Source organism: Haliotis rufescens, unplaced genomic scaffold (genome assembly GCF_023055435.1).
Source record: "Haliotis rufescens isolate VD_foot unplaced genomic scaffold, xgHalRufe1.0.p SCAF_12, whole genome shotgun sequence".
Classification (NCBI taxonomy): domain Eukaryota; kingdom Metazoa; phylum Mollusca; class Gastropoda; order Lepetellida; family Haliotidae; genus Haliotis; species Haliotis rufescens.
Genome location: NW_025963802.1, coordinates 2,051,073 through 2,077,394, shown reverse-complemented (window position 1 = coordinate 2,077,394; position 26,322 = coordinate 2,051,073). Strand labels below are relative to the sequence as shown.

The window sequence follows — 26,322 nt, the reverse complement described above, 5'->3', positions numbered from 1 at the left end:
GGATCTTCACGGGTCACAACAGGAGTGACTTAGATCTTCATACTGTGTCTTCAGTTCAGAGCTAGGTTACCTTAGATTTAACAGCGCTTAAATGAATTTAGAGGTTTCAAATGCTACATTTAGCACAGTCAAATCTACAGGTAACCTAGCTCTACACTGAAAACACAAAGGGTTATCTCCACTCTACTATGACAAAAATATATACAAACTTTTTGGTGTTAGCGAAAATATTGAGTGAAGCAGCAATGGATGAGTTCAATGTTTTGAGTGGGATTTTGACCTGAAGTAGGAAACATGCTACTAGCCAAACATCATACTTTACTCGCATATATTACAGGCCAATCTCATTAAAATCAGATATTAGTTTTCGCTTCCGCTAAACAAAGATCTGAGGACATCTCCTTACGGGTCATGTCAGAACGACCTTTCGCGGATTTTGACTGACCAATGAAATGACTGACAAGAAATCTACATTAGCCAATGAGAAGGCAGCTTTCTCGAGCTTTACGACACAAGTTTCAAATTGGCGACTACGTTTAGAAACATATTTTGACGTATTCTTGATTAAAAAAATTAAAACTGATAAGAACATTCTGGAATAGCTTATAGATGGGCTAGATTGTAATGGATATAATCATAAAACCCGTAACTGTCGTTCGGAATGCCCCGTGTTAAATATTTCGTGGTTGCATGATTAGAAAACACATTCCGATTGTCGCTTTCATAATCTGGTAAGCGACGCTCTGATTGGTTGGATGAAAGGTCGTTCTGACGTGACCCGTAATGGGATGTCCTCAGATCTTTGTTTAGCGATAGCGAGATCTAAGATCGGATTTTAATGAGATCAATTACAGGCAAGTGTGAAAAGTGCGGAGCATACCTACTTTGCCAGCCAACAAAAAGTGGGCACCCATAAAGAAAATGAAGCAAGCCTTGCAAGGTATAGTTCTACACCACCCAACACACACCAAAAACTTGAAATACATTCTTTTGATTTCTATCATGTTTTCTTCCTAATGTCTATCACACAAACTTGTATAGCAACAGAAACACTGCATTTTGTAACCAATAATTGTACATGTCATTATTTCTTATGCCTACTTACAATGAATCAGAAAGTTTATTTTCCATATATATATATAGCTTCCATGGTGATGAGGGGCACGGGTGGCCCAGTCGTCTAAGGCGCCGCAATTCGCTCTGCAGAGTTGCGCCCCTTGGTCACGCCAGAAACCTATGAATGTGGGTTTGCCCCGATTATGTTTCTAGGTTTGTCAGCACCATACCCGTGCTCGTGGGTTTCACCGAAGTGGTAAACGTCTGAGACCTGCATCACTTCGGGCTTTCCTCCCACATTAAGCTGACACGCCATGATATAACTGGAATACTGTTTAAGCGGCGTTAAACCCAACTCACTCACTCACTCCATGGTGATGCAGCCAACAAATCAGCCGTTTCAATCAGAGGTTGTTATTGCGATTTGAAACCTCTGAATGAGCAATAAGAATAAAGTATTTTCCAAATTCACTGTAGAATTAACTACAAAATTATTTTATGATTTAAACCCTATTATATCCGATTTTAAGCAAATAATTTGTGAGGGCAGTCTTCAACATATTTGTCAATGTTAAACTGAAACTACACCTTGCCAATCTCAGTAGTCGGGTATAATGTCTGATTCAAAATCATATCACTACACAAACAGGTCCTACCATCACCACATTAAAATATGTCATACACCCAAAACATTACAAGTGACACTAAAATATAAATCTGTAAAAAATAAATGAATGAATATATATATTGGTAATGTTGTCATGAATCATTCTTACAGCTACTTCTAATACTACTTTCCAACATACTTATTATCAGTCATACAACACTGAAATGAAGATCTTTTAATGAAATAAACATTCATCTATTACATATAATTGGTCAAAACAGACAAGATACATAACAATGCCAACATATGGTTTGTTCATGCAATATTCTATTGCAAAATGGCTGCCAAAAGTAAATAAAATAGGCATTGTTGACACAAGGAAACCTTTGTTCTATCTGATGCAGGGACAATAAAAATTAGATCTCACACTTTTTAACCTGGACGTAAACAATGTATTATGGGCCATTACTGTTACTGAATGAATTGTCTGTCTGTCTGTTAATATTGTGATACAGGCATATTTGTTTCAAGATTATTGCATATTTCAATACAAACTTTTTGCCAAACCCACTGATCATATTTTCCAACAACTGTTTTTATATCATATTTCCATATCCAATTTTACATGACTCAGGAAAACTGTTGCTTCCAAGAAATTGTAAAGTTTAACAATATAGCATGATAAATCATGCACGCTGGAGTAAAGTAAATAATAATTTCACAATATATACTACAAATATATTGGCATCCTAACACAGGATAGGCAGTGTCCTATATAGCTGCTTGCCCGCTATCCTGTGTCAAGTGACATTTTAGTTGGTACAGGGGAAATGTGTTCCTACCTGACAGACAATATATACAGGATAGGTCTCTGAAATTTGAAACTTGCCCTAACAAAAAACTTCATAAACTTCTTCTTTCAAACAACTCCTGTCTTTCGGACATCTGGCTGGAACAAGTTGATTGTCATGGTTGGCCATCATAATTACCACAAATAAGAAAAGGGTGAAAATCTTGTACCATATATGGCCGTAGATAAGCCGATTGTTATAGCGTTGTTCATTCACCTAAAGTGATACAATGTAGTTTTTTTACCAACAGAAAAAAAGTTTGATGAAAGCGTAACCCCAACATAAGCCGACCCATTTCTAACACACACAAAATTCTGGAATTCAAAATTCGGCTTATCTACGGTTATATACGGTAACTGATGTGTTGTGGTCTTAATTCTTTATGTGTAATACATTACATTACAGTATCACAGTTCTACTTTGATGAGGAACCAGTTGTCAGCCAAGTAGCACTGTCTTCATGGTTGTGAGATTGGGTTTTCCTGCTGCCCGAACCGGGCTGGGTGTCTTAGAGGGGGACACTGTCGGGGTCACACTTGTGACCTTTGTGGGTGTATCCTGGCGAGATGCTAAATCTTCTGTAGACATCTTGTCAAATAGTGCCTGGACAATCCTGCTCACTGATTGGCCAATTTCTCTGGGTGAGACATCTGATTGGGCAAGCACTTTCCAGTCATATTCTGACACTCCTTGTGGTATCTGACAACCAAACATTTAACAATTAATCCCAGAAGCTGGTAATAACACCCAGGAAATAAACATTTGTTGTGGCTTAACAAACACAGTAACAAAATCATACAACCATTCTGTTCCTGACCGCCTCCGTGGCCTAGAGGTAGAGCCTCCACCCGGAGAGCGGAAGGTCCGGGGTTCGATCCCTGGCCGCGTCATACCAAAAGACGTTAAAAGATGGTACTTGTTGTTACCCTGTCTGGCGCTCGGCATTAAGGGGCTAAAACAAGGACTGGTCGGCTCGGAGTCAGTATACTGTGTCTGAGTGGGGTAATCATGTTAAACTGCGACATGGTATCTCAGTGGGCTAGCACTATAAATCAGCATCAGTCCGGACTAGTACAAGCAGCCACACACACACACACGTGCATGCACGTCGCTATATAAGTGCTATAATCTTGGACGCGACGTTAAACCCAATTTCACCTCACCTCCATATGTTCCTACATATACTACTAAAAGAAGTTAAGGACCATCCATTTCTTTCATATTACTATAGTTCATCTGTCATGACATGACATGACACGACATGACAGACGAACTACAGTAATATGAAAGAATCAGGTGGCCATTAACTTCTTTTAGTAAATATATGGATGGATTGACATATCTGACATATTGAAGTTAACAAAACAAACCTAATCTGGAAATAACTTGAAATATGGCTTTAAAAAATAAATATAAAAAAATAAATAAAAATCACTTATCCAAGTAGAAACATGATCCAATCAACATTATTATTATACTTTCGAAAAATTTAATTCTCAAAAGTAAGTTTTCAAAACTTCCAGAATGATGTAAACCAGTCAACATGTACAGAGAGAGATGTTAGTTCATATCACTCGGAGGTCATTGTTATCTGTTTTCCTGTAAAATGTGGATAAATGCAACAAAAGCATAAAGTTATAAAAAAAAAATAATAATCAAAATCCATAGAAACTCTAATACAGTTTCTAAGACAATATCCATCCAGGAAAGTCATGAAATGAAGCTTAGATGTGTGCTGCCTACGTCAAATATCGCTGGTCTTCAGCAATGCATGCTTGTCATAATCGGGTGGTCAGACTCACTGATGTGGTTGATGCATGTCATCGTATCCCAATTGCTTTGATGGATGCTCAAGATGTCAATCACTTGATTGTCTGGTCCAGGCTCAATTATTTACAGTCTGCCATCATATAGCTGGAATATTGCTGGGGATGGCAACCCCCTCCCCCCCCCCCCCAAAACCCCCCAAAACAAAACAAAAAACAAACAAACAAAAAATTACCAACCAATCAAACAAACCTCAAATATCTTGTCCGGGATGTTAAACTTGCCACCTGCAGCGCCCCCTGTGCACCGGACCGGAATCACCACGTGGTCATTCCACACGAACTGTTCTGCCTCATGAGCTGCACCAGGGCCACCTAGTGGCAAAACACAGAAGTAGAAACCCTCGGACTGATAGCACTATGTAGCCAAGGCACTTGCATGATATATATACACGTTTAATGCTGTAAATTTAACTCCCTACAAAATCTTAGTTAGAATAGCATATGCAATAATCGCAACAGATAGCTCTCGGCAATACAAAAACATAAATTTCATATCATTGGCTGCCATTCCGCACTGAATAGTACAGCATAACATGGATAGAGCGAACATGGATAGAATGAACAAACGGATACAACGAACTGTTAAATCATCCACGATTTATCTCTTATATATTATCATATAAAATTTACGTACATAACGAACCCTCTACAGCGAACTAACGGATACAGCGAACTGATATCTGAACACCGACAAGCCCATCTACCACTAATAAGTGACGTATATAGCGAACTGAGAAATCTCACTCAGTGTCAAGTGTCACTGACAATTGGATGTACACAATCAGACGTGAATCAACACAATTACTGGTGACGATTCAACCTAGTTAAACTTGCATTATGTTAATCTTAATTCTGGTCAAATAATAACTTCAGATACAATTTCGTCCAACCTTTTCATTAAAATGTTGGTACTTATTAACTGACCGGTAGATGCAGGAGGAATCGTGTATAAATGTGCAGTGTATTGTATTTTGTTTTAGCCAAGTTCGCGGACGTTTCCGAGCGAAAACGTATATAACCAACAACGAATATAATGAACTGATTTCTCCGGTCCCTTGTAGTTTATTATATCCATGTTCTACTGTGGTCAATCTCATTAAAATCAGATCTTAGTTTTCGCTACCGCACCAAACAAAGATGTGAGGACATCCCATTACGGGTCACATCAGAACGACCTCTCGCGAACTTTGACCGATCAATGAAATGACTGACAAGAAATCAACATTAGCCAATCAGAAGGCAGCTTTCTCGAGCTTTACAACACTAGTTTCAAACTAGCGACTACGCTTTGAAACATATTTTGACGTATTCTCAGTTAAAAAATTTAAAACTGATAAAAAGAACATTCTGGAATGGCTTACAGATGACCTAGATTGTATGGATATAATCATAAAACCTGTAACTGTTGTTCGGAATACCCTCTGTTAAATATTTCGAGGTTGCATGATCAGAAAACACATTCCGTCTGTCATTTTCATGATCTGGTAAGCAACGCTCTGATTGGTTGGATGAATGGTCGTTCTGACATGACCCGTAATGGGATGTCCTCAGATCTTTTCTTAGCGATAGCGAGAACTAAGATCTGATTTTAATGAGATTGTACTGTGGTCAGTTGATGTACATTCTTAGCTTGTTGTTTTAACACCACACTCAGCATTGCTCAGCAGCATTCCGGCTATATGTCAGCAGCCAATACATATTTGAGTCAGACAAACCAGCAGCGCTAGAAATTGGCACTAGTCCTGTCGTCCTTGCAAACTAACGAATAGTTAAGGTATCATGAGGACAAGTAGAAATTTGACCTTTTTAAGGGATTTGCCATGTGTTATCATTATAAGGACTAATGGACTAAAACTGTTAGTTTCTATCGCTGACCAGTGATTGATATTGTGAGTAACCATCCATGCCTATGGGCTACGATGACAATCCCCAAGGGTTGGTGTCATGTCAGCCCTGACATTTATACAACATACAATATACAACATACAATATACAACACTTTACCAGATGAGACAGCAAGTAGATAGAGTGGAGATAGACTAGACCATGGAGGCGGTAGACCATGAAGGCGGTCTCCGGGTGAACTCTCTACTACCAGACCACAGAGGCGGTCTCCCTGGGTGAACTCTCTACTACTTGACCAAGGAGGCAGTCTCCGGGCCGAGGCTCTACTACTAGATCACGGAGGCAGTCTCCGGCCCGAGTCTCTACTACTAGATCACGGAGGCGGTCTCCGGGCCCGAGGCTCTACTACTAGATCACAGAGGCAGTCTCTGGGCCGAGGCTCTACTACTAGATCACGGAGGCGGTCTCCGGGTAACGGCTCTACTACTAGATCACGGAGGCGGTCTCCGGGTGAACTCTCTACTACTAGACCAAGAAGGCAGTCTCCGGGCCGAGGCTCTACTACTAGATCACGGAGGCGGTCTCCGGGTGAACTCTCTATTACTTGACCACGGAGGCAGTCTTAGGGCGGACGCTCTACTACTAGATCACGGTGGCAGTCTCCGGGTGAACTCTCTACTACTTGACCAAGGAGGTGGTCTCCGGGCAGACGCTCTACTACTAGACCACGGAGGCGGTCTCTGGTTGAACTCTCTACTACTTGACCAAGGAGGTTGTCTCCGGGCGGAGGCTCTATTACTAGATCACGGAGGCGGTCTCCGGGTGAACTCTCTATTACTTGACCACGATGGCAGTCTTAGGGCGGACGCTCTACTACTAGATCACGGTGGCGGTCTCCGGGTAAACTCTCTACTACTAGATCGAGGTGGTCTCCGGGGGGTCGCTCTACTACTATACCACAGAGGCGGTCTCCGGGTGAACTCTCTACTACTAGACCACGGACGCGATCTCTGGGGGGACTATCTCCTACTAGACCACCGAGGCAGTTTCCGGGCGAAATCTCTACTACTAGACCATGGAGGCGGTCTCCGGGTGAACTCTCTACTACTAGACCATGGAGTGGTCTCTGGGTGGACTCTCCACTACTAGACCATGGAGGCGGTCTCCGGGTGAACTCTCTACTACTAGACCACAGAGGCTGTCACTGGGCAGATGCTCTACTACTAGACCATGGAGGCAGTATTAGGGCAGACGCTCTACTACTAGACCATGGAGGCGGTCTCCGGGTGAACTCTCTACTACTAGACCATGGAGTGGTCTCTGGGTGGACTCTCCACTACTAGACCATGGAGGCGGTCTCCGGGTGAACTCTCTACTACTAGACCACAGAGGCTGTCACTGGGCAGATGCTCTACTACTAGACCATGGAGGCAGTATTAGGGCAGTCGCTCTACTACTAGACCACAGAGGCGGTCTCCAGGGGGATGGTCTACTACAAGACTACGGAGGCAGTCTCCGGGCGGACTCTCTATTACTAGACCACGGAGGAGGTCTCTGGGAGGATGCTCTACTACTAGACCACAGAGGCAGTCTTAGGGCGGATGCTATACTACTAGACCACGGAGGTGGTCTCCAGGGGGATGCTCATGACAAGGATTTGTCACAGAAATAAAAACATGAAATAAATCTGAAGGTCAGTGTTCAAATATTCTATCAGACCTTGACTGTTTGTTTGGTTGTTTGTTTGTTAGTTGTTTTATGACACACTCAGCAATATTCCAGCTTTATGATGGCGGTCTGTAAAACATTGAGTCTGGACCAGACAATCCACTGACTGACATCATGAGCATCGTTCCACGCAATTAGGATATGATGACATGCATCAACCAAGTCAGCGAGCCTGACCACTCGATCCTGTTAGTCGCCTCTTAAGACAAGCATAATACCTTTTACGGCAAGCATGGGTTGCTAAAGACCTATTCTCCCCAGGATCTTCACAGGTCTGTAAATAATCTAGTCTGGACCAGACAATCCACTGACTGATATTGTGAACAACGATCCATGCTGTCAGGGTACGAAGACATGCCATCAACCTTACCATGCCTGACCATTTGGTTGCCTATCGTGATTAACAAAGGTTCCTGGGGATCCCCACGGGAATTTGACTGTGACTGACCTTCAATGAGAATGCAGACATCGAAAGTGCGAGCTACGATGCTCTCTCTCTCACGCACACTGTCTCCACAGAATATTGTCTTTCCGAATGGAACAATGCTGAAGGTGAGATCTGGGTTCTGTTTGGCCTGCTGGGAACGATCCTGGGAACAGAAACAACATGGTCGTTCAAGTCATGCTATCAATAAATACTATGACATTGAAGAATGCTTGATTCCAATAGGTCAAAACAGGATTAAAATCAGGTATCAAATTCCATTTGATACCTCTAAATTAGCCAGCATTACGTGCCTTATACACACAAACAAAATCATGCATATGAGCACATTGAAAACATCTTAGTTCCACAAGTTGACTTCAGCATCTCCAATATCCCACTGTTGGAGGACAATATCCCCTACACTGACCTGGCCATACGCTTACGACATGAAACACACTGTTGGAGGACTGTATACCCTATACTCACAGGAACTCGATGATAGCGTGTGTAACATAATATATTCGTATATTGAAAAACAATCACACCCCTCTATATACATAGAGACAAGGAGTGACACCCGCCATCTTGGTTCTTATTCAAGATTTCGCACTCGGTTCGAATCATAGCTCATTATTGCATGAAATATGAACATCACTTATTTCAACCTATTGGAACTTGCTAAACAAACCTCAGGCTACACAATCATGTTCATATGTGGTCACCTTACCTCGTATTTATTTTAAACCAACCATCAAATCTCAACCCTAAGCTTCGCCGCTGAGGTAAACAAGAAAAAGGTGGCCGTGTTATAACGGTGTTACACGGGCTTGAACTTGGCAAACGTTTCTGATTGGGTAAAATAAAAATTAGTGGATCTAAATATTAGCACACAGTGAAGGGAGGGAAATTCAAAATATGGTAAGTCTGCTTGCAAAATGTTGGGGTTGACAAGGAAATCTACAGCATAATTAAACATTTCGAAGCAGATTATCATTGACTGTCTTGAATTTCCCTCCCTTCACCATTTGCTAGTATTATGATACACAATTTAACCAATCAGAATTCAAGCCCGTGTAGCGCCGTAATTTCCTGCCACCTTTTTCTTGTTTACCTCAGTGACGCAGCATAGAGCTGACATTTGATGGTTGTTTTTAAATAAATACGAGGTAAGGTGATCACAGATGAACATGATTGTGTAGCCTATGGTTTGTTTAGCAGGTGCCAATAGGTTGAAATAAGTGACATTCATATTTCATGCGATATCGTGCTGTGATTCGAACCGAGTGCGAAATCTTGAATAAGAAACAAGATGGCGTGTGTCACTCCTTGTCTCTATGTATATAGAGGGGTGTGATTTTTTTTCTATACAAATATATAATGTTATACACGCTATCATCGAGTTCCTGTGCATATACTGACCTGGCCATCACGCTCAGGTAGGACATGCCACACACTGTTGGAGGACTGTATACCCTATACTGACCTGGCCATCACGCTCGGGTAGGACATGCCACACACTGTTGGAGGACTGTATACCCTATACTGACCTGGCCATCACGCTCGGGTAGGACATGCCACACACTGTTGGAGGACTGTATACCCTATACTGACCTGGCCATCACGCTCGGGTAGGACATGCCACACACTGTTGGAGGACTGTATACCCTATACTGACCTGGCCATCACACTCGGGTAGGACATGCCACACACTGTTGGAGGACTGTATACCCTATACTGACCTGGCCATCACGCTCAGGTAGGACATGCCACACACTGTTGGAGGACTGTATACCCTATACTGACCTGGCCATCACACTCGGGTAGGACATGCCACACACTGTTGGAGGACTGTATACCCTATACTGACCTGGCCATCACGCTCAGGTAGGACATGCCACACACTGTTGGAGGACTGTATACCCTATACTGACCTGGCCATCACACTCGGGTAGGACATGCCACACACTGTTGGAGGACTGTATACCCTATACTGACCTGGCCATCACGCTCAGGTAGGACATGCCACACACTGTTGGAGGACTGTATACCCTATACTGACCTGGCCATCACGCTCGGGTAGGACATGCCACACACTGTTGGAGGACTGTATACCCTATACTGACCTGGCCATCACGCTCGGGTAGGACATGCCACACACTGTTCTTCTTCCACAGCTTTTGATTTTCCTCATAAAATGTCCGACTGACAGTTTCTCCAACACCAAAAAACCCACCAGTTGCCATGGTGATGTTCGGCAGCTGCGCCAACTCACTTCCAATTGATCTGGAAATAGAACAGGTTGATTAATGTTATTATCTACAATCATTAAGCTCAATCCTGTTGCATGTTTCTGCGGTACCTACCTACAGACAGCCTCAGTGATGGGGTTGTAGAACTTGGTGCTGCCAGAGATGTACACACAAGATGTCCGCCCAACTCGACCCTTGATGTGGTTCACCTGCAAAGTTCACACATCACATTAGTGGCAAGATAGTTGTCACATCTCATCAGCAACTTTTTATCCATGTCACAGGAACAAAAAACAAAAGCAGCTATCTGGGACTCCTCAGCCTTAGAATTTAACTGGCTGCCTTTTAAAGTCAAAGTTGATTTCAAAATTTTGACAACAGTATAGATATACGCTTTCAGATTGCATCAATCTACTTGAACTAACTGCTGCCAAAATACCAATGAACCAGATCTCTCCGTTTCAAGACCTTCATGTGAGCAAGGTTGTGACTGGAGTGATTCCTGTGGTGTTTGACTTCACTGTGGAGCCAAGTACCACAAAAACTGAAACTCTCAGTTAAGTCTCAACTTACAACGCATCCCTTCAAATTGCACTATTAAGTCTAATTCTGGGCCTTTACTTAGGAAAAGCCTACCTTGCCACTATGTCATGGCGTGCCAGGAGCGTTAACTTGCTTCATGGAGTCCCATAACACATGGACTAAGTATCACTAATATTCCTATAAGAGTTACAGTATAACTGGTAAAGGGATACTCACTGTCCGGGTGAGGCGGACTTCGTCAAACTCCTCCCTCAGGGTGTTGCAGCTGCTGGGGTCGGTGCAGCGCTCGAGCCGGGTCAACAGACGCTGTCGGTAGTTCGCTTGCTGCACATCCTGTGGTAAACCAATCAAATCCACCATGACAAACAAACCCAATTTTGTGAGAAGGGCAGGGACCGCAAGCGGTTTCAATTTTCTTACAACAGAATTGGTTCTGAAGTCCTACCTCAAAGGAGTTGGTCCCGATCAGCATACTCATCCAGCCAGGCATGCGGAACTCCTCAAACTTGACGGGTATCACCCGCTTCCGATGCTCACAATAAAACACCTGCATTACAGTTAATGCCATAGTTTAATTTTCTAGTACACTGAAATATATTACATCAACTAACTGCTGAAAAGAATTGAGTAAAAACATTTCCGAAACAATGTTTTGGGGATTTCTGCGATCAAAATATACGAAAAACAAAACACAAATCTGAAATGTCTTTGTATTTAATGGTCAAGACCATGCAAAGACCAAAAATTAGATTTTTTGGTTGGTTTGTTGTTTAACGCCGCACTCAGCAATATTCCAGCTATATGTAAATATAGCTGTAAATAATTGAGTCTGGACCGGACAATGCAGTAATTAATATCATGAGCATCGATCCACACAATTGGGATCGATGACATGCATCAACCAAGTCAGCAAGCCTGACCACCCGATCCCGTTAGTCGCCTTTTACGACAAACATAGTCACTTTTTACAGCAAGCATGGGTTGCTTAAGACCTATTCTACCCCGGAATCTTCACGGGTCCAAAAAATTAGAATATACAAGAAAGCATTACATATTTTAGTGCAGTTACATACTGACTTCCATTTCAGGTGAGCAGACAGAACACACAGATGATGCAGCAATCATTACACTTTTATTCTCACCTGCTGCTGACATGTCCTTGACCTTGAGAAAGCTTGTGACAAGATGACAATAACAACAGCTGCCCTGTCTGCAAATTCTTGGAATGTCTGGCTGCTAGGAGACAGGGTTAACAAGTTGTTGTTTAATTCTTGGCTGCCAATATCTAAAAACAGTCAGAAAATCATACGAGTGAATGAGTGAGTGAGTGAGTGAGTTGGGTTTAACATAATTCCAGTTATATCATGGCATGTCAGCTTGATGTGGGAGGAAAGCCTGAAGTGATGCAGGTCTCAGACGTTTATCACTTGGTGAAACCCAGGAGCATGGGTATGGTGCTGACAAACCTAGAAACATAATCGGGGTGAACCGGGATTCGAACCCACAATCATAGGTTTCTGGCGTGTTCAGGGGACGCAACCCTGCACAGCGAATCGCGGCGCCTTAGACGACTGGGCCACCCGTGCCCCCCGAAAATGAGACAAGTAAGGGCTGGGCATAAGGGAAACTGATATGGTTCAGGGACTGCATCACAGGATATGTTAGTCTCATCTATACAACTTACTGTCTTGGCTGAGGGGTAGTGTGTCCGACTCTGACCCCGCTGGGTCCCTCTCCCCCGTCGCTGTACACCACACGCCAAGCCCTGCCCCCTCAAGCAGCTGCCTCAAGTCCTCTCCCTGCAGACAGATTATTTTTTTATGCATGCATTTTGAATCATCGTCTACGATGAAGGTTACATAGATCTACATTCATGTCACATGCCACAGTGAAGTAATTACGTTCAAGTCACTACCATTATTACTTAATGTGTTGAGTCACATCATACTGACTACGAGGCTGCCAGTCTTTGCTCTATTACTGACTTATAACATCTGATGGCATGACAACACCAGGGATCAAACCAATGACCTTCAGCTCTCTGTACAGACGCTCTATCTGTTACACCAACGAGAGTAAGCTTAGTAATATACTAGTTGCTCACCATGGCATGAATAAGTTGCTAGTCATGACAAGAATAAGTTGCTCATCACGACATGAATAAGTTGCTAGTCACGACATGAATAAGTTGCTAGTCACAACATGAATAAGTTGCTCATCATGACATGAATAAGTTGCTAGTCATGACAAGAATAAGTTGCTCATCACGACATGAATAAGTTGTTAGTCACGACATGAATAAGTTGCTAGTCACAACATGAATAAGTTGCTCATCATGACATGAATAAGTTGCTAGTCATGACATGAATAAGTTGCTAGTCACAACATGAATAAGTTGCTAGTCACGAATAGAATAAGTTGCTAATCGTGACATGAATAAGTTGCTCGTCATGACATGAATAAGTTGCCAGTCACGACATGATCAAGTTGCTAGTGATAAAAATGAATAAGTTGCTAGTCATGACATGAATAAGTTACTCATCATGACATGAATAAGTTGCTAGTCACGACATGAATAAGTTGCTAGTCACAACATGAAAAAGATGCTAGTCACGACTAGAATAAGTTGCTCGTCATGACATGAATAAGTTGCCAGTCACGACATGATCAAGTAGCTAGTGATAAAAATGAATAAGTTGCTAGTCATAACATCAATAAGTTGCTAGTCATGACATGAATAAGTTGCTAGTCACGACATGAATAAGTGGCCAGTCATAACAGGAATAAGTTGCCAGTCACGACATGAATAAGTTGCTTATCACGACATGAATAAGTTGCTAGTCATGACATGAATAAGTTGCTAGTCACGACATGAATAAGTGGCCAGTCATAACAGGAATAAGTTGCCAGTCACGACATGAATAAATTGCTTGTCATGACATGAATAAGTTGCCAGTCCCGACATGAATAAGTTGTTAGTCATAACATGAATAAGTTGCTAGTCATGACATGAATAAGTTGCTGGTCATGATATGAATAAGTTGTTAGTCGAGACAAGAATAAGTTGCTAGTCATGACAAGAATAAGTTGCTCATCACGACATGAATAAGTTGCTTGCCATGACATGAATAAGTTGCTAATCACGAAATGAATAAGTTGCTCGTCATGACATGAATAAGTTGCTAGTCACGACATGAACAAGTTGCTAGTCACAACATGAATAAGTTGCTAGTCACGACTAGAATAAGTTGCTAATCACGACATGAATAAGTTGCTCGTCATGACATGAATAAGTTGCCAGTCATGACATGATCAAGTTGCTAGTCATAAAATGAATAAGTTGCTAGTCATAACATGAATAAGTTGCTAGTCATGACATGAATAAGTTGCTAGTCACGATATGAATAAGTTGCCAGTCACGACATGAATAAGTTGCCAGTCACGACATGAATTTGTTGCTCGTCATGACATGAATAAGTTGCTTGTCATGACATGAGTAAGTTGCAAGTCACGACATGAATAAGTTGCTAGTCACGACATGAATAAGTTGCTGGTCACGACAGGAATAAGTTGCTGGTCATGACATGAATAAGTTGTTAGTCGAGACAAGAATAAGTTGCTAGTCATGACAAGAATAAGTTGCTCATCACGACATGAATAAGTTGCTCGTCATGACAGGAATATGTTGCTAGTTACGACATGAATAAGCTGCTGGTCACGACATGAACATGTTGTTAGTCACTACTTCATTGAGTTGACAGAACTATATCTATATACTGACAGACATACATGGTGTTGACCTTTACTTACAAACGCAGTCTGGGCAGGATGCACACAGATGACAACCAACGCCTTCTCCCCGTTCACAGACTCGTCCATACTGAGGACTCCCTCTGGCAACTTGCCGGCGAATGTTTTCATCAGAGTTTTCTATCAAAGAGAGACACACAGTGAACTTCTACAGAGAAAGGCATGCCATTCCAACATTTCCTTAGATAATTTCCGTAAGAACTGATATTACAAAAATCAAATTAAATCAATCAAAAAGTGAGGCAGGGCTCACTAATACCCCAGACTTTGACATATTTCTAAGTTCAAAACTTGAAAAAAAAAGAAGCAATATTTTCTCAACTTATCAAAATCAAACTTTGGACTGCATCTGTATAGAAACTGTACCAACAATTGGAAAAATCCATGAAGTAGTTTTCAAGTTACAGGTCACACAAGTGTTGAAGTAAAAAAACATGCAACAATTTGTATTTTCTCAGAAAATCCACATATCAAAACAAAAATATGAACTGCACCACATCTATTAGTATGGAAACTGTTCCCTAAATTTGAAAAGAATCCAAGCTGTAGTTTTCAATTTTAAGGTCGCACAAATGTTTAAGAAAATAAATTCTTAGTAAAAAAAGAAAAATAGCTATAATCTTTTAGAAAAACAAAATATTGAAACCAGACTTTGCACTGCACCTCTCCTATAAGTAAAGCAAGTGTTGATGAGGTTTGAAAAGAATCTATGCAGTAGTTTTCAAGTTATAGGTAGCACAAAAAACCTCCTTGGAAGGACGGACTGATGGATGGAATTATATGGTATTACTATATACGTTTCAGGTTTTGGGTGTAATAAGAGTGTAAGAGTGAGAAGGCAATATAGATAATGCCCTAGTCAGCTCTAGCATAATAATATCAAGCCTTGTCCAGACAAACCAGCGGTCGAAAGGCGAGTGAGTTAGTTGGTTTTAACACTGTTTGAACACCATTTCAAGTTATATCACACCAGGTCAGCTTAATGTGGCAGGTGTGTGAGTGAGTGAGTTGGGTTTAACGCCGCTTTTAACAGTATTCCAGTTATATAGCGGCATGTCAGCTTAATGTGGGAGGAAAGCCCGAAGTGATGCATGTCTCAGACGTTTACCACTTCAGTGAAACCCACGGGCACGGGTATGGTGCTGACAAACCTAGAAACATAATCGGGGCGAACCGGGATTCAAACCCACAATCATAGATTTCTGGCATGCCCAAGGGATGCAACTCTGCACAGCGAATCACGGCGCCTTAGACGACTGGGCCACCCGTGCCCCCATGTAGCAGGTGAAACCCATGAGTATGTTTATAGCACTGACAAACCAAAAACATAGTGAGGGTGAATGTGGTAGTGGAACCTATTCTGCTCTGGAATCGCTATCAAGACCTGTACATAATGAAAAACAAAATGTTTAGAGATGTTTAGATCACACAGCCTCTCTTGGAACAACCTTGGCAAATAAGCAAATGTCCTCACCCTACGGGAAAGGGAGGGAACTCTGTTCATCACTCCCTGTCTTAGTTGCTCCAGCCTCTCTCCAATCTGGCCGGCCGTTTTCTCAATACACCGTCTGTCCCAGATCCGGATATCTGTAGCCTGGGAACCCTTGCCTAGCTCCAACTCTATGCAATAATTACAGTGAGATATAAAAACAATGATAAATATGCATCAAAAGTTTTTTCATTTTTTTTCAGTGTAAATTGTTTAATGAGAGAGTGGGGTAGTAAGAAAGGAATAATAATAGTGCTACAGCACTGTAGCTCACCTGGATATGCAGTCAACAGTTGAAAATGGCAACAAAGACAGACACTAAACAAAGGATGCTGTCAGCATTGATGCTCAAATATTGTAGGAATATAAACTAACAACATGAACAATAAAATCTAATGATTTGAACAAAATATAATGTCTTATTTCGGAGAAACTAACAAAACAAAGATCAGCACCATTAAGTCCACCAGTTTCAGAGCCAAATATGCATTTTTAGAGAACTTCACGGTCAAAGTGTAAAATTTGTTTGGTTTGTTTGTTGTTTAATGCAATATCAGCAATATTCAAACTATATGACAGCAGTTTGGAAATAATTGAGTCTGGAACAGACAATCAGTGATTGATATTATGAGCATACATCCATGCAATTGGTATACGATGACATGCATCAACCAAGTCAGCTAGCCTGAGAATAAGGACTATTCTAACCCGAATCTACACAGGTCTCAAAGTACAAAGGTAAAAAATAATATCGTGAAAACTGGAAAACATTTTGAAAAAGAAAAGAAAGAGTAAAGACCTCACATTTCAGCATTCAATATGGTTCAAAGTGCAAAGGTCAAAACATATAACTCACAAACAAATACATGTTAAGCCCTGCTACTAATTACACATGACGTAACTTCCTCAAGAAATGAGTGAGTAAGTTGGTATCAATGCCACTGACCCTGTCTGCAAAGGGAAGAAACCCACCTGTCTGTATCTGTACTGGAGACTTCCAACAGATGTATTGCGTTGTTGCGAACTGGATGGCCAGACAGCGGGGCGGCCAGGTGTCCAGGAAGTTGACCGGGAGGATATACTTGCCCAACACGTCTGCCAGCTTCACCTGTAGCAGACAATGGAAGGTCAGCAAGTATTAACTCTCCAGTGCTTGCATTATGGTAAACAGATCTATTCCAGTGGTTCTCGCAACCTCAAATTATCCACCCTTGATTTTCATTAACAGTTTACCGACCAATCGAACGTCAAGATGAAAAAAAAGGATATGTGTAAAGGAGGACTTGCCACTGCTAGTCCTAATGGACATAAAGACATCCTTTCCATCAAACAGATCTTTGAGGGCGTTCTTCTGCATGTCAGTCAGTTTTATTTCACTGTTGGTTTTCTAAACTCTATCATAATGATATTTTGTAATTATTAATCAGTGGAAATGGCCGCCATGGGGTTGATATATCGCCAAACCAAAATAGAGGCTGGTTTGTTACTCACATTTTGATTGGTCCGTTAGACTGAGTAGGGCAGAAATCAAGGGCAGCTAATTTGAGATTGCGAGAACCATGGGAATGGATCCCGGGGTCAGTGTTACCAGGTTTACCGAAATGCGAGCCCTGGAGATATAGAGGATGCTTTGACACTCGTTTCATCAGATTCAGTCATCCTTGTATGCACCAACAACATTTGCAGTGAAAGTCAAGAATGTCAACCTCTGTGTTGATCAGTATTTTGGTTATTGATTTTGGGATAGTGTCAGCCCTGACATAATTACTGACAGCTAAAACGGTGTTCTCATGATGATGTCATAATGGCTGTACAGGCCAATCAGATGATCTGTCTTGGGTTGTTGGTGATTGACAGAGATTAGCCAATCACTTAGCTAGATATAATGAGCAACAGATACCTCTCTGTTGGTCCACTGTGTCTCGCCGTATCTTGGTGTAACGAGGGGCACGAACACCTCGCAGTTGCTGACAGCGTCGTTGAGCGAATCCTGCCAGTCTACTCCACTCTTTATCTCGTGGACGTCCTGAAAGAAACATGGAGGCAGCTCACAAGACAGGCAGACACACAGACTTGTTTGCAGGCAGTGTTACGTCAGGGCATGTATCACAACTTCAGAGCCTGGATAAACCCTACAGAATGAGGATGGGCCTCACAACACTTTATCATGCAAAACTGGCTCCCACAGGAGATATCGCTTGGGTGAGATCAAGCGATATCTATACTGTAGATATCGCTGCAATGAAATTGCATCACAATGCTTTGCAGACCATTGTGACATCATTGGTTACCATGGCGTCACAATCAAAAGACATCACTAATGGCTCTGCTATTGAAGCTGTTAGCAGTACTTTATTCACTTAAGAGACTGCTTATTACTTTCTACACACTAAAAAAGTTGGAAGAATGATGTTGGATGATAAATAAAATCTCACCCTCGTGTCTTTTGATATAAAATATATCAACACTCGTTGATAAAAGTGGAAAAAAATCCTCGGCAAGCCTCGGAGTTTTCCCACTTTTATCAACTCGTGTTGATATATTTGATATCAAAAGACATTCTCTATGTATCACAAACAGTTGGCAAACTACCGGTCAACATGCAACCTTCTTCATGGCAAGTCAATGAATTGGTTTCATACTTTCTCACAAGATGAAACCAAAGCTTGAAATTGAATTAAAGGTGTAATAAGTAGTCTAAACATATGAAATGAAAGATAATACATTGAGGAAAGCATGCAAAAACATTAACGTCAATGTTTGTTATTGCTGCTGAAAAATCTCATCAACTCCTTGTTTAAATAGTTCATATTTGATCTTACCAAATACACACTAAATCCAAGGACAGACAACTCCTCCTTCAACTTCAGGGCGTGGTCAGCAGCTTCGGCTCGTACATAGCTGATGAGAAGCTGCTTTGTGTCAGGGGACGTCTCCGTCACTTCTGTCACATCAACACTCGACTGCCGATCAGTATCCTTCGTCGTTCGGAAACTCAGCTGTCTCAGTCTTTCAAAACCACAAGTATTTCACTTTAGATTGCAGAAAGTGGACAAAGTGTATTCTGATATCTTTTAATTAAATGTATGTACATTATGTATTCATCCATAATCACTGTGTAAGTTTTTATTTCAGTTGAGATATATAAGTAGCTGTGATAGTGGCGTTTGAGGAGAGAATGATTGATTTCATTTCTACTGACCTCTTTGCTTGAAGAAAGAAAGATAACTGTGTAGTTTTACTTTGTGTTGGCGAGTGAATTTTGCAGTAAGCTGCACTCAGCAATATTCCAGCCTATAAATGATGCACTCAGCAATATTCCAGCCTATAAAAGATGCACTCAGCAATATTCCAGCCTATAAATGCTGCACTCAGCAATATTCCAGCCTATAAATGCTGCACTCAGCAATATTCCAGCTATATCACAGCAGCCTATAAATGCTGCACTCAGCAATATTCCAGCTATATCACAGCAGCCTATAAATGCTGCACTCAGCAGTATTCCAGCTATATCACAGCAGCCTATAAATGCTGCACTCAGCAGTATTCCAGCTATATCACAGCAGCCTATAAATGCTGCACTCAGCAGTATTCCAGCTATATCACTGCAGCCTATAAATGCTGCACTCAGCAGTATTCCAGCTAAATCACAGCAGCCTATAAATGCTGCACTCAGCAGTATTCCAGCTATATCACAGCAGCCTATAAATGCTGCACTCAGCAGTATTCCAGCTATATCACAGCAGCCTATAAATGCTGCACTCAGCAGTATTCCAGCTATATCACAGCAGCCTATAAATGCTGCACTCAGCAGTATTCCAGCTATATCACAGCAGCCTATAAATGCTGCACTCAGCAGTATTCAAGCTATATCACAGCAGCCTATAAATGCTGCACTTAGCAGTATTCCAGCTATATCACTGCAGCCTATAAATGCTGCACTCAGCAGTATTCCAGCTAAATCACTGCAGCCTATAAATGCTGCACTCTGCAGTATTCCAGCTATATCACAGCAGCCTATAAATGCTGCACTCAGCAATATTCCAGCTATATCACAGCAGCCTATAAATGCTGCACTCAGCAGTATTCCAGCTATATCACAGCAGCCTATAAATGCTGCACTCAGCAGTATTCAAGCTATATCACAGCAGCCTATAAATGCTGCACTCAGCAGTATTCCAGCTATATCACAGCAGCCTATAAATGCTGCACTCAGCAGTATTCCAGCTATATCACTGCAGCCGATAAATGCTGCACTCAGCAATATTCCAGCTATATTACTGCAGCCTATAAATGCTGCACTTAGCAGTATTCCAGCTATATTACTGCAGCCTATAAATGCTGCACTTAGCAGTATTCCAGCTATATCACTGCAGCCTATAAATGCTGCACTCAGCAGTATTCCAGCTATATCACTGCAGCCTATAAATGCTGCACTTAGCAGTATTCCAGCTATATCGGCCTAAAAATGATTGGAACAAATCCGGGCAAAGCAGTCCCAATCTTAGAATTATTTCCAGAAGTCCTCAAGGGTTTGTAGCTGGTTTTGCTTGATTGACTTGCAGTAAAATCAAAGCAAGGAGGACTGGTACAGCATAGCCCTCAAAGGTTATTCACAGTTACCTCCCTTTCCTGGTTGCCCAGTGTGGACAAGCTATTAAATATGTGTATTAGGCTAAAAAAAAAGTAGTCTTGGTTCTCAGGCACCGCCTGCATCATCACAATGTTTGCCGCATGTTTTGTTTGAATTTCCATTTAAAAAAACCAAACTTAAATATTCCAAATCCAACGGTAGTCAGATACTCTATTCCAGTATGTTACTCACCAAGGAATACATTTATGTAGGGAGCCCTTTCATAGGTTGATTGTACACAACTGTTTTCTTTGTAACTCAACTGTTTATTTGGTTACATACTAGTTTGAACAACCCCCCAAAAAACACAACAAAAAAACACCGCCCACGCTATTTTTTCAAAAGCCATTGCCTGAGAACCAATTCTTGTATTTTTTAAACCCTTAGTCATTGAATTTTTAGTTGTCGTAAGCACAATTAAGTAGTCTTGGGCTAGCTGGCTAGCATGTAGGCTGAGTACACAACACCATGGTCCTAGGGTTCATGAACAATAACTACCGTATTCGACGTAATAAGCGCCCTGGGCGCTCTCAAAATTAGAAATAGGAGGCTCTTATTAGAATATCATTTTGGTGAAAAAAACATAAATGAAAGATAAATTTCGTGGTTTATGCTGACAGTCGGAAATGTTTATGTACGACAGATATATTTTTCCAGAATTTAATTGCCCATAATTAAGGGTGCATGTAACACACGAGTGCGTATTATACGCGAACAAATAAGTCTTGTGTACATTGATCAATCGGAAGGGGTGCTAATTGGGATTGTTCACTAGCCAATATATTAGCAAATATCGCCGTGGGCGCTTATTAGAGCGGGGCGCTTATTACGTCGAATACGGTATGTACCTTCTGATCTTGCGTGGAGGTTCGAGGGTGGGAAACCGATCAATGCCAGTTTGGTTTTCTACAATCTCCATGGTTATGACGTCTGCACATACAACAACACAGCCATCCACAACAACGTCAAGAACTGACCAATCAGACTCCAGACTCTTGCTGACTGGCCAACCATTTGGATCCAAGAACATGTAGGTGTTTGGAATTCCACAGAAGAATGCAAGCTGAAACATGGACGGATATCCCCATGTCAGCTCAAGACATCAAACAACATGGCAGACTATGACCTGATGAGTAATACTAGTATCACGTTCGCAAAAGGCAACTGTCTTGTCTGACAGCAAATATCCCAATACTATCAGATAGGGCTGGAATGAGTCCAAATTTACTACCCGGGTACCCACCCCGTTATTACCAGACCCTACCCGGGTGCCCATGGTAGGTCTTAAGAGTTGGGTACAAAATGTCCAATTTGGAAAGGTTTGACCGTAGCACTGGCAAAATGTATTTAGATACACATAACGATCTGGTCATGCATGCACTGAAGTTGACAGAAGTTTTATCCTTATTCAAACAAATAAAGGTCAGAAGGAATGGATGCATAGTCAGAAAGAAGTGACTAGTAGTGTAACCCTAGAGGTTTAGATAATTTTTGTCTTAAAACAATATGTTACATGACTAACCACAGGTCCGGGTAGTCCTGTGGGGACCCGGGTCCAACTCAGTACCAAACCGTCCCAGCTCTACTTTCAGATATCCCTCCCCTGCACACTCACTGAATGTTATTCCACACTGACCAGGACTGTTTGAACAAGAATCTGGCCCTCTACGAATGGCAAAACAATTTTCATGAAATATTTCTACTTTATCTGATCATATATATTTTTTCTCAATGGTCCGATGCCATCACCAGTATGTTAGATGTGTGAAGTATCTATTTCACCTCTTGGTTGATGACCTGTCGAAGACTGGACAGTCTGCTTGTGTAGTCTGTAAACACAAAGCCCAGGGCCATGCCAGTCTTAGCCTTGATTCCGATCTTTGGCTTTGCTGGAATAAAGTAGAGTTGCAATAGCAGAGTGAAAAATATCATACAGATGAACCTTCTGTTCATGTGAGCTATATTGCTTGCTGGCATCTGTTCACCAAAAGAGCCAATTAACCCCAATACACATTAGTACAGGAAAATGTACACAGAAAACAGACACATACATCTAGTAATAGGCCAAGATCAGTTAGATATTCAAGTCTTGGTTTATAAGTTGAATGTACTTGCTTCCAGCTCTGTCACATGTGTGAGTGAGTGAGTTTGGTTCTATGTCCCTTTTAGGCCTGTCAGCTTAACATAAGATGAGTGAGTGAGTGAGTGAGTGAGTATGGTTTTACGCCGCTTTTAGCAATATTCCAGCAATATCACGGCGGGGGACACCAGAAATGGGCTTCACATATTGTACCCATGTCGGGAATCGAACCCGGGTCTTCGGCGTGACGAGCGAACGCTTTAACCACTAGGCTACCCGACCGCCCCTAACATAAGATGAAAGCTGCATATATGCTGGCCTGAGATGTTAGAACCTGAAGGTGAAGGTTTGGTGAAATAGGGTTTAACGTCGCGTTCAAGATTATTGCACTTATAAAGTGACGTGCATGCATGCATGTGTGTGTGTGTCTGCTTGTAGTAGTCCAGATTAATGCCGAGTTTATAGTGCTATCCCTACATTGCCCTATGAGACCACTGCCACAGTTTAACATGAATACCCCACTCAGACACAGTATACTGTCTCTGAGCCAACTAGTCCTTGTTTTAGCCCCTTAATGTCAAGCATCAGGTAGGTTAACAACAAGTACCATCTTTTAAAGGCTTTTGGTATGACGCACACGGGGATCGAACCCTGGACCTTCCGCTCTCCAGGCGGACGCTCTAGCATTAGACCACAGAGGTGGTCCACTTTGGTGAAACCAAGGAGTACAGGCATGGTACCAACAAACCAAGAATCATACTTAGGGTGAATGTGGGATTCAAACCCACAATTATCAGATCCTACCACAACTAAGGGTCACAACTCTGCAGAGCAAATGGAAGCACCTAAAACTACTAACATCCCCCCCGCCCCCGTATATAGTGAGTGAGTTTAAATTAAACATCCCATTAGAAGTTTTTCAGACATATTGCAAAGAATTCATGAATTAAAAACAACACCATGACCTACCATATTTCTTGCTGATGCATACAGCTCCCTCCGGGGTCAAAATGTGCTGAAGCTGCAGTGAGCTTTCCTGACATCTCTCCACAGGCCACCTGGTGGCAGGGAGACACACGATAAGACAATACCATATACAGTGGGACGATGACAAGTTTTCATGAATTAGCAAATATATGTCTGAAAAGCAATTTAGAATCCCAAAATAACATTTAGTATTGCCATTTCCCTAAACACAGACTTTAATTGAAAATTTGTTCTGTTGATATCTAATTTCTTCTTAATATTAAATCTACTTTATCTACATGATAATTTTCACCAAAATTTGCCAACCTGTGAGATGTGACGAAAGTATATTCAGATGGTGTACTTCTTATCTGTGCATCTATCTGACATCGAAGGGATGCGAGAGATTCATTTTTCTGGGACTTTTTGAGAACAACGCAGCCTAGTGTTACGTGTGAACGGCAGCTGGCCTCAGACACAACTGATACACCAACAATCATGGGATCATCAGCATCCTCTCCAGCTGATAGGAAACAAAACATCACATCGTCAGAAACTGGCAGACTAACACAGGCTAACATAGACTATATAATACAGGAGCTCCATCTTTCAAGACTATGATAAAAACCATTTGGGCTGTGTATTGGCCGAAAAACTGCATTGCAATATGTTGCAATACGTATTGCGATATACTGGGAGCTAAATTGTTTGAAAGTGTTTGACGCTGATTGTACATGCAGATCCTATTTTGTACATACTACAGTAAATACTACATTGCATGGTCGGTCAATGTATTTCTGTAGTCATGAAAACATGAGAGAAAATATAAAAAAAAAATCACTTCCGCATTTCCGCTGATTTGTCAATTAATTTCAAAGGGAATGGTTATCTCTGAAAAGAAATCTGTGTTGATTTTAAGTTAAACGATACTAATAATAACAAAACTTGTTATATTTTGTTTACCCAATATACTGGAACAAAAAAATATTGCAATATGTATCGTTTGAAGAGCGTATTGCAGTATACCGGTAATACTGTGCAGTACTACAAACCATAATGGTTTTTTTACTGTTGTTTAGACCAGTATGTTGACATAATGCTGTTGCAGTTGATTCTGGCCATTCTGAATGTGCATTTTAACAAGTAAAACTGACACAACTGTAGATCATTGTGCAAATTATAGGGAAGGTAAACATCAGTCATAATTAACAAGGTTTGGTCGGAGAAATAACTTGTATATGTTGATCCCTGAAGTAGATCGCAAAGGGTGCCCAAACCAATGGTTTATGAGGTGAGGTGAGGTGAAATTGGGTTTAACGTCGCGTCCAAGATTATTGCACTTATATAGCGACGTGCATGCAGTGTGTGTCTGTGGCTGCTTGTACTAGTCCGGACTGATGCCGATTTATAGTGCTAGCTCACTGAGATACCATTCTGCAGTTTAACATGAATACCCCACTCAGACACAGTCGACCAGTCCTTGTTTTAGCCCCTTAATGTCGAGCGCCAGACAGGGTAACAACAAGTACCATCTTTTAATGTCTTTTGGTATGACGCGGCCGGGGATCGAACACCAGACCTTCTGCTCTCCGGGCGGACGCTCTACCACAAGTCCACGGAGGCGGCCAATGGTTTATGAGGGGTTATTGGTTTGGAAAAGCGTGCCTAACCCTATTGAATGGGTGAATTGGTGCTTGGTCGGAAAACGTGTGCAAGCTGAAGCTTGTGAAGGGCCAATCTGCCGAGTGGTTTCCTAACCCCCAATAACGGTAACCCCAATGATAGAAAGGTCACGCGAGATTAGTGAAGCGAGAGCCACAGTCGCAGTCAATTAGCGCTACTGGTATGGATGTACCGGTAAAACATAGTCAGCGTCAGTGTTGCATAACTTGTTACTTGTCAATCACCACGTTGCCTGTAATGGCTATATTGACAATGACCAGCTGACAGGTGACAATAATTTCACTACCACACTACATAGAGATCTATTGTATCTGGTGTGTACTGAATAGACAAAAATGTTTGTTTATTGCTACTACAAAATTAATTAAATGTGTTTTCTTTTGACACTGCATGGTGATCTGAGCAAACATTTGCTGATTTGTAACAGAAGCATTCAACTTTCCCACCTTCCGCCATTTTGTGCATGTCACATGACTTCAACTACAAAATTACTGTTCTTCTCCAGTTATCTCCCTTCCGTGCCCCA

General features: G+C 41.6%; 1 protein-coding gene across 1 annotated transcript; it reads right to left on the bottom strand.

Moving 5' to 3' along the window:
* Positions 1 to 1,321: 1,321 nt before the first annotated feature.
* On the bottom strand, positions 1,322 to 26,265 carry LOC124111731. The gene is made up of 19 exons (XM_046471518.2): positions 26,243 to 26,265; positions 24,441 to 24,636; positions 24,117 to 24,205; positions 22,850 to 22,956; positions 21,916 to 22,130; positions 19,257 to 19,443; positions 18,335 to 18,460; positions 17,407 to 17,542; positions 16,420 to 16,565; positions 14,946 to 15,065; positions 12,820 to 12,934; positions 12,278 to 12,420; positions 11,581 to 11,682; positions 11,352 to 11,468; positions 10,707 to 10,801; positions 10,467 to 10,626; positions 8,365 to 8,506; positions 4,534 to 4,655; positions 1,322 to 3,213 (listed from the first exon to the last, which is right to left on the bottom strand). Exons 1-19 carry the CDS (start codon positions 26,259 to 26,261, stop codon positions 2,953 to 2,955), a joined length of 2,598 nt encoding a protein of 865 aa, XP_046327474.2. The 5' UTR covers positions 26,262 to 26,265; the 3' UTR covers positions 1,322 to 2,952.
* Positions 26,266 to 26,322: the final 57 nt, after the last annotated feature.